Genomic DNA, 8,664 nt, shown 5'->3' on the forward strand with positions numbered 1-8,664 from the left:
TAATAAATATTACTTACGGGTTCCCATGTGCCCTTGGCTTTGTCCTTCATTTCGATAACGTACTTTTCTATTGGAGCACCGCCGTCATTTGCTGGTGGTGCCCACTTTATGTCAATGTGATCGATATCCCAATCCGTTACTTCAGGTGTACCTGGCTGCCCTGGTTCGTCTGCGCATAATTACATCACATAAATATTATTCGAAAGTGACAAACGACGAATAGACGAGCATTGTTAGGATTGAGAAATCAGGAATTTTAATTATCTTGTTGAAAAGGCGCTATGTTGTCAAGCGGCGCAATGTTAGGCAACTCTGTTGTCGCGAAAGTCACTGTTTAGTCGCAGCTTCAGCTGTAATCGCTTAGCCAGAATACGAGGATGGCTTTCTTACCATATGGGTTCTTTGCGACTACACCCTTTTCTGTGTCCAGTGGAGCACTCTCGCCGAGGACGTTCACTGCCTTTACGCGGAATTTGTACTCCTTGTCGTGCATGAGATTCTCAACCTGAAGTCATACAACCGCGACGCGAACTTATGACTCAGCGTATGAGCAGATCGCGCGATGCTCCTCTTCTCAGGGTTCTCGTAATAGACAGCAGCCGACCAGTAACTACTGAAGATTCACCTTGTACTGAGCGTCAGGAGCGACATGAATGCCGCGAGTGCTATTATAACCCTCCTCCGGTCGATCATCTTTCATATCAACTATCGGCGTCAGATACTGACCCGTTAAAAATGGGTTGTGAGGAACCGAGATGAGACTTTACTAAGTGTATTCCTGTTCTTGGGAATGGTGTTGAAGTACTAGAAATTGGTTACTTGGGCAAAATTTGTCATGTCTGAAAGTGGATAAATGATCACCTGGAAATTGCACTCAGGTCCAGCTGTCTGGCCTGCATCGACCCATGATCCGCGGGCTGTATCCATCTTCTCTAGCACGTAGTGACTAATCGGCTCTCCACCGTCGTCCTTAGGTGGCTTCCACTTCAGCACAGCGTTTGTCTTTGTGACGTCAGAGACCTCAAGGGGGCCCTCTGGTGCCTGAGGCTTGTCTGTGTAAACAAATAACAAGTGAGCGATGTGTGTAGACATGTTTAGGTCTAGCGCTACCCATTAGTGCTAAAAGACACACGGCAACTAAGCAAATGCTATAAAAATTCTTACGCATATTATATCAAGTCATCTGGTATCATAGTGGTGTGTAGCAATAATTAATTATATACTCACCGACAACGTTAACTTTGATATCAATGAAGTCCTCTCCAATGTCGTTCTTAAGCTTTAGTCTATACTTGCCAGTATCTTCTCGAACTGATCTAGGCACGTTCACCTGGAGCAAATAGCATTTTCGAAATCAATGGAAATACGCATACACGCCATATATGGATACATACGTGCACACACGCATGTACACAGACACGCGCGCGCAACATCAGTTAAACATTATCTGTTGAACAATGATGGTAATTTTGTAATTTGCTGGGATAAATATTCCGGAGAATATTTTCTCATACCTCAGCAAGGTTACCGCTCTCAATGACGTCCATGCGGTCTGTCATGTGAATGTCCTTGCCATCCTTTTGCCAGTGGATGGTTGGGATCGGCTCGATTTCCTCAACAGGGACGGACAGGCTGAATGGCTCCCCTGCCCGTACCTTCACCTCTGTCGGAATCTTGCTCTTGTCAATGACTGGCTTTGCTGTATGAAGAGAATGATACGATTTTATCACGTGGGTTATCATTTGTAAATTTATAAAATCTTTCGTATACCCAATGTCTTTGCTATGCGTAATGTGTGCTAGAATTCCTATAGCATAGAAAACTTGCTTACTGTATCTCTCCTTAGCGACTTGGGGCCTTGAGGCCTCACTAGGGTCACCAACTCCAGCGATGTTGACTGCCCGCACACGAAACTCATACTCCGTCCCAGGAACGAGGTTCGGGCACGTAGCGCGGAAGCTTGTTCCAGGCACTTCAGCTGCCTTGCTCCAAAACGGATTTCCTTTCTCTTTCTTCTCGATGACGTAGCCCTCGATCGGAGCGCCGCCATCTTTTATTGGTGGGTCCCAGCTCACGTCGATGTGGTCGACATTCCAGTCTTCAATGTTTGGCTTGCCCGGAGCACCCGGTGGATCTGCACAACGATGACACGTCCGTACATAAAGATGAGATATTCGCTACGAGTGTATTAAGACATTAGACGAAACGAGGTTTCTAATAGAAATGCTGGTTTTCTTCGTAAACATGTTAGACTATGGGTCTAGATCTGTGACGATATCCGAAGTCATCACACACGTTTCGCATTTGCCCAGTAATATATATCGCCATAATGCAACAATGGTAATACGCACCCCAAGGATCCTTGGCTACAATCGGTTCAAGTGTCACAAGCGGTTCAGATTCTCCCTGTCGGTTGACTGCCTTTACACGGAACATGTACTCGTGACCAGGATTCAGTCTGATTAGATAAGCACGACGAATGAGTTTTTTTAAACAAAACAAGTCATATGTGGCTGGCGTCAATAAGTTAATAGTCTTAAAGTAGTTCTAATTTATGTAAAATATATTTGAAAGCGGTGATAAATTACATCACAAAACATTTTGATGACATAGAGTGTAGGCCTAAACGTTTCATAATAACCACAAATAACAAAATAAAAGTACATCAGATAAAACATACAAAAGGTTAATAGCGCTATTATCAATACATTAGATAAGGTGTAACAATATTATTACCATATCACGACCCAACCATAGTCATCTCATTATTATAGCGTACCTATCAACATTACATTCCTCTCCTTTGACGCGATCAACTTCTTGCCAGATTCCCAGCGCCTTGTCGAACTTCTCCACCGCGTAGTGCGACAGGTCCTGCCCGCCATCGTCCTTGGGCTTCTTCCACTTCAATTTGCAGCGATCTTTCCTGACGTCGACAGCGTCGAGGGGCCCACCGGGAGCGGCTGGAGGAGCTGCAGCAACATCGACATTCATCAACTTGCGAAGAACCGGCTAGTTAGATGTTATACATGCTCACCCGAAGAGACCGAGTGACCGTTGTTTGCGCTTTTTCAGGCGCGATGTCGTTCATACCTTACGACTTTTTATGCCTACGTTTATTATTATGCAACACAACTTCACTGTTGCTAAACTAAATTACGTGTTTGTCGTACTTACAAAGTACGACGACCTCGACCGTGCACTCGTCTTCTCCATTGGCATTCTTCACCTTCAGCGTGTACATGCCGGAGTCGTGTCTTACAGCATCGTTTGTCGTCAGCTGAGTTTGCTTCTTCACCGTTTTCTCATCGGCGGTGTTTACTATGGACGTCCTGGAATACAAAATAGTTAGCATGTGGCACTGTCGGTAAAGTGGCGATCATATCGTGCAGTTATTGGACCCGAATGTTGCTTCGGTAGCTGTAGGCGCACTGCCTAGTTAAACTCGTGATATGCAAGACCATTTAAGGCCACTCGCAGCACTTAGCACCATCTTTTCAATATTAAATATTCTCAATTTTCACTTTACTACACGTACGAGCCTTCATGATTTTAACACACACCTTGGGCTTGGGTCAATCGGGATGTCGTTCTTTAGCCAGGTAACCTCAGGCATGGGCTCTCCATCGAATGGTACGAGAAACTCGATCTTTTGTCCTTCCTTAATCCTGATTGGCTCCATTCTATCCTTGTAGATCTTTGGCTTCACTAATGGAATTGTTATAATCTCTTATAAATTATGAATTGTATATAATCTTCTGATAACATGAGATACTATAACATACACATTTATTATTATTTTCCAGCATATTAACTCGACCCATTATTCACTACCTGATCTTTTTATTCATCAAAACGGTAATATTTACATTTTATGTCAAACACAAGAGAAACCTTCACAACATGCTTTATTTCTGCTGTGGTGCTTTTATATAGAGCACTGAAAATATTAAATCAGAAAACATTATATTCCAATCGGTGATAAATGTCACCTAACAAAAAATTAATAACCAATATGATAGTAACTTACAGTTTCTTGGCTTGGCAACCTGTGCTCTTGATGCATCACTGGGTTCACCAGGTCCGGCCTTGTTCACCGCACGCACGCGGAACTCGTACTTGGTTCCCTCGATGAGGTCAGGAACCGTCCCCTTGACGTCCGTGACTCCGGGAACGGCAGGAATCTCTATGGCCTTCGCCCAGTCGCCATTTTCATCCTTCTTCTCAATAACATATGACTCAATAGGAGCGCCACCATCATTTTCGGGAGCAGTCCAGCTGAGGTCGACATGATCACTATCCCAGTCATCGACGTTTGGTGTACCAGGTTTGTCTGGCTCGTCTGTGAGACAGTTGTAAACAGTAATTAGTTGCTACACTTTACAGCAATTCTATTCTATAAGAAGCTGATGCTGGTTAAAATAAATTCACAATCTTATAATAAAGATCTAGGAACGTTGAACCGAGAATTTATTAGCTAAATGTAATCACAATAATACCGGTTTTATAATAAAATAACAGTGCAATCATTCAGGAAGACTACGGCTGTATACACAAAAGATCGGCGTAAGCACAGATTTGATAACAAGTTAAAACTTACCATATGGGTTCTTAGCAATGACAGGTTTGTGAGTTTCGAGTGGCGCAGACTCGCCCTGCTTGTTGCAGGCCTTCACGCGGAACTTGTACTCGTGTCCTGGTGTCAGATTCTCTAGCTCAATTGAAGTCTCCTTACCGTCCACCTCACCTGCTGGCACCCAGCGACCTGTTGCCATGTCCAACTTATCGACCTGTTTACAGGATATATAGCTTTGCTATGCATAGGTGCGGTTACAATAAATGATTCACAATTGTTTGTTAATATTGAATAAAACGCCAACACATGCGCTAATATAAAGCACGTACACCACCGCTGTCTGCGCGGTTAGAATATTGCAGTTCGACTAAAATCCCTCAGTGAAATTTAGTTTGGAAATAAATTATATGGATAATGCATACCCTGAAAACTTGAATGCCTGAGCCGCCATCATCCTTGGGCAACTTCCAGGCAAGCGTGCATCCCTCCTTGTGCACGTCATTTACTTCCAGGGGTCCCACTGGTGAAGTTGGGACATCTGAAATCAAATCGGCAATCCCTGGTTACTAGCGGCAAATTATTTAATTAATTTCTTTCTTTTAATTCTATCATTCTTTTTATCAGAAAATTTCGATTGGGTCAAAATGGAATCGCGTCCTACTTTCACAGCACAGTTATAAGCATCCATACCTAGGACGACGACGTTGACCTCGCCAACCTGTTCGCCTGAGCTGTTAGTAACCTTCAGACAGAATTTGCCGCTGTCGTCTCGCTGGGCATTTCTGATGAGCAGTCTGGTGTTGTAGTCTTCATTATCCAGTGTGATTCTGTCATCGTCAGCTACGATAGGCTTGCCATTCTGTACAAATAATATCGGCACGTTATAATCTTTAAAACATTTATTATCATGTATATACGCGCCACACACACGAGCGCGCACACACACAAACGCAAGCAAACGCGAATGCACGTAATATAAACACAATACACACGCACACACGCGCGCGCACGGTCACACAAACGCGGACAAACATTCACACACACCTGCGCGCATGCAGGCACGCCCTCGCTCCCCACACGCAAACATGATAATAAGAAGTGGTCTTGCGTTTTGTCAAAGTAATACCAAATCGCAGCTTGTTACAGTGCGCGGACTCACCATGGTCCACTCCTTGTCCGGAGGTGGTTCACCGATGATCGGTATATCAAAGTGGATAGTCTCACCAGCTAATACCTTTATGTCTTCCATCTTAGAAAGGTCAAGCTTTGGCTTCACTATTGGAAATAGGTAACGTCGTTAAACAGGTAATGGTAGATACGTACATTGAATATGTGCATGGGATTACAATTCGATTGAGAACGTAATTGTGCCAACACTCCATGGCCAATGGCAACAATCCCTGCTAAAAACCCGTAGCGTACAAACCTAGAAAAAGGCGTTTAATCACAAATTGTTTGTATACTTACAGTAGCGAGGCTTCGCAATCTGAGATCTGGATGGGTCCGATGGCTCACCAGGACCAGCATTGGTCACAGCACGCACACGGAAGGTGTATTCTTTGCCTTCGTCAAGCAGAGGGGCTGTACCGGCTGTCTTTTCTCCCGGTACCTGTAACATAAATCAGCCATCTATCTAATCCGTTTAGGTGCACTGACTGGTTTGCGGTTGCGTATGCCTATACTGTACACTTCGGAAACTCTCTCTCTCGCTATCTATTTTCATGTAGTTTTCTTATCTTGTACTGTTTTATTTTGATTAAGCACATAAGTAAATGACTACTGCAGGTTCCTTTAGCATGTAGGTCGCTTTTGGCTGTGTACCTTAGCACACTCCTGCCAGAAGTTGCTCTGTTTCTCTTTTTTCTCAATGATATAGTGGTCGATAGGAGAGCCACCGTCATCTTCCGGTTTAGTCCATTCCAAGTCGACATGGTCCTTGTCCCAATCAGTAATGTCTGGGGTACCAGGCTTTGATGCCGGATCTAAATCACAAGAATATAACAACGCGTCAATGAGGCTTATACTTCTAGTAGAAAAATCGATAATCCCATGTGCTATAAATTGTTTATGTGTCTGACATAAATATACTGAAAAAATACAGTTTTAAGCAGCTCGTGTTTATGCGTATTAATATAGTAGATCTACTCGAAAGTAAACCCACCCCACGGGTCCTTGGCTAAAGTAGCATGGTCAGTGGTTAGAGGTTCTGATTCTCCCTCGCTATTGATTGCCTTTACTCGGAACTTGTACTCTTTTCCTGGTATGAGTCCATCACATATAATTTCCGGTGCCTTAGAGGTACCGGCTGGGATCCAGGTTCCGCGTTGAACGTCAAACTTCTCCACCTCATAGTGCTTAATCGGCGTGCCACCGTCGTCCTTAGGCTTCTTCCATTTTAGGGTCATCTTGTCCTTGAAGACATCGCAAACTTCCAGCGGGCCCTCAGGAACCAAAGGTTTGTCTGAAATGGTGGTGAGTGTGTTTATGCGTTGAATTAGATGGGTTGCAGTAGATATTGAGATGGATATACGTATGCAAAAAATGGCTCTATATAACCTCAAATCTACACTTATAATAATTTTATGCAAAGGGCCAAACCTACCTAAGACAATGACTTGAACCTGGGCTGTATCTTCACCGGAGCTGTTATGCACCCTTAGTTTGTAGACACCAGTATCGCCACGCTTTGCTTGGGGAACCTACGCAAGTTCAAGTAGAGTACAAATATGGGAATAAAAAACCGAATTATTTTACATTACGGCGAATTCTAACTTGTCTAACCGTTATCAATTATTAACGGAAAATAATTAAACATTAATTTTACATCAAGTCCAGTAGACAACAAATTACACGCCAATATGTCTATTCAGCATTTAATTAGTAAATTACTGTAGCATGACCAATATAACTGCCCCAGCTCTATATTTATACCTCGATCATTGTTCCATAGTCATGGTTTTCAATTATGGCATGTCCGGGAGTTATGATCGGCTTTCCCTCGTGGAACCATTCCTTCTCCGGGGGAGGTTCACCCTCCAGGGGAACATCAAAGCCAAATGACTGACCGGCTTTTATTGTTATGGGCTTCATGTGGCTCTTATCAATTTTGGGACGCACTAGAAATAAAAATAGATCTGTTACGCACCCGTCTGTCTGAGTTACGTTTTGGTCTCAATTAAATTTGTATAGAGATTGCGTAACATCTGTTATAAAAAAATAACAGATTACGTAACACATAATAAATATTTATACGCTCTTACAGTATCTTGGCTTGGCCTTTTTGTAGGGTGTAGCATCGCTAGGTTCGCCAGGTCCTGCTGCATTCACAGCTCTGATTCTGTACTCGTATTCTTTGCCTGCTTCCAACCCCTTGCATGTGCCTTTAATAACGTCAGTTGCGGGAGCCGGAATCTAATTTTTAAATATAATTGTTATAGAAATAATTAGTAGTAATAAATTTTGTGTTAGCTCATTCTTACATTATTTATTTGATTGTTTAGTTGTTCATTTATGTAGCCATGCATTCATTTACATATATAGACTTAAGTATGAGTACACCTAACTATAGATAGATTGATCTATCTGTTTATTTTGTGCATTGGTCGAGCTCCCCATTTGCTTTGCGTTTTTAGAATTTATTGTTTCTTACTTCGGCACTAGGGTGCCATTCATGTAGGCCCTTTTCCCTTTTCTCAATTATGTACGCTGTTATAGGAGCACCGCCATCACTTTCTGGCGGAGTCCAACTCAGGTCAACGTGGTCTTTGTCCCAATCTTCAAAGGCTGGTGTTCCGGGCTTGCTGGCAGGATCTGTCGAATCATCCAGTTCCAATTAATACCAGGCGAAAAGGCATGTGCACTATTACTACTACTGCTGCTGCTACTACTACTACTACTACTACTACTACTACTACTACTACTACTACTACTACTACTGCTGCTGCTACTACTACTACTACTACTACTACTACTACTACTACTACTACTACTACTACTACTACTTCTACTACTATTACTACTACTACTACTACTACTACTACTACTACTACTACTACTACTACTACTACTACTACTACTACTACTACTAT

The 8,664-nt window shown here is 42.9% G+C and overlaps 1 protein-coding gene across 16 annotated transcripts in view; it reads right to left on the bottom strand.

The window, feature by feature from the left end:
- Positions 1–8,664, bottom strand: part of LOC106807588 (twitchin-like) — a 69,349-nt gene that overhangs the window by 25,138 nt on the left and 35,547 nt on the right. For all 16 annotated transcript variants that reach the window (XM_014809983.1, XM_014809982.1, XM_014809977.1 and 13 more), the window contains 22 exons: positions 8,226–8,386; positions 7,837–7,987; positions 7,508–7,692; positions 7,179–7,275; positions 6,738–7,037; positions 6,398–6,558; positions 6,044–6,185; positions 5,736–5,851; positions 5,267–5,435; positions 4,999–5,114; positions 4,601–4,790; positions 4,031–4,342; positions 3,564–3,708; positions 3,178–3,332; positions 2,780–2,972; positions 2,352–2,458; positions 1,832–2,134; positions 1,515–1,699; positions 1,228–1,330; positions 862–1,052; positions 391–505; positions 18–169 (listed from right to left, as the gene is read on the bottom strand). In XM_014809983.1, coding sequence (XP_014665469.1) covers positions 18–169; positions 391–505; positions 862–1,052; positions 1,228–1,330; positions 1,515–1,699; positions 1,832–2,134; positions 2,352–2,458; positions 2,780–2,972; positions 3,178–3,332; positions 3,564–3,708; positions 4,031–4,342; positions 4,601–4,790; positions 4,999–5,114; positions 5,267–5,435; positions 5,736–5,851; positions 6,044–6,185; positions 6,398–6,558; positions 6,738–7,037; positions 7,179–7,275; positions 7,508–7,692; positions 7,837–7,987; positions 8,226–8,386 — 3,749 coding nt within the window. The remainder of the gene's footprint in view (positions 1–17; positions 170–390; positions 506–861; positions 1,053–1,227; positions 1,331–1,514; positions 1,700–1,831; positions 2,135–2,351; positions 2,459–2,779; positions 2,973–3,177; positions 3,333–3,563; positions 3,709–4,030; positions 4,343–4,600; positions 4,791–4,998; positions 5,115–5,266; positions 5,436–5,735; positions 5,852–6,043; positions 6,186–6,397; positions 6,559–6,737; positions 7,038–7,178; positions 7,276–7,507; positions 7,693–7,836; positions 7,988–8,225; positions 8,387–8,664) is intronic.

Source organism: Priapulus caudatus, unplaced genomic scaffold (genome assembly GCF_000485595.1).
Source record: "Priapulus caudatus unplaced genomic scaffold, Priapulus_caudatus-5.0.1 Scaffold224, whole genome shotgun sequence".
In the NCBI taxonomy this organism is placed as follows: Eukaryota; Metazoa; Priapulida; class Priapulimorpha; order Priapulimorphida; family Priapulidae; genus Priapulus; species Priapulus caudatus.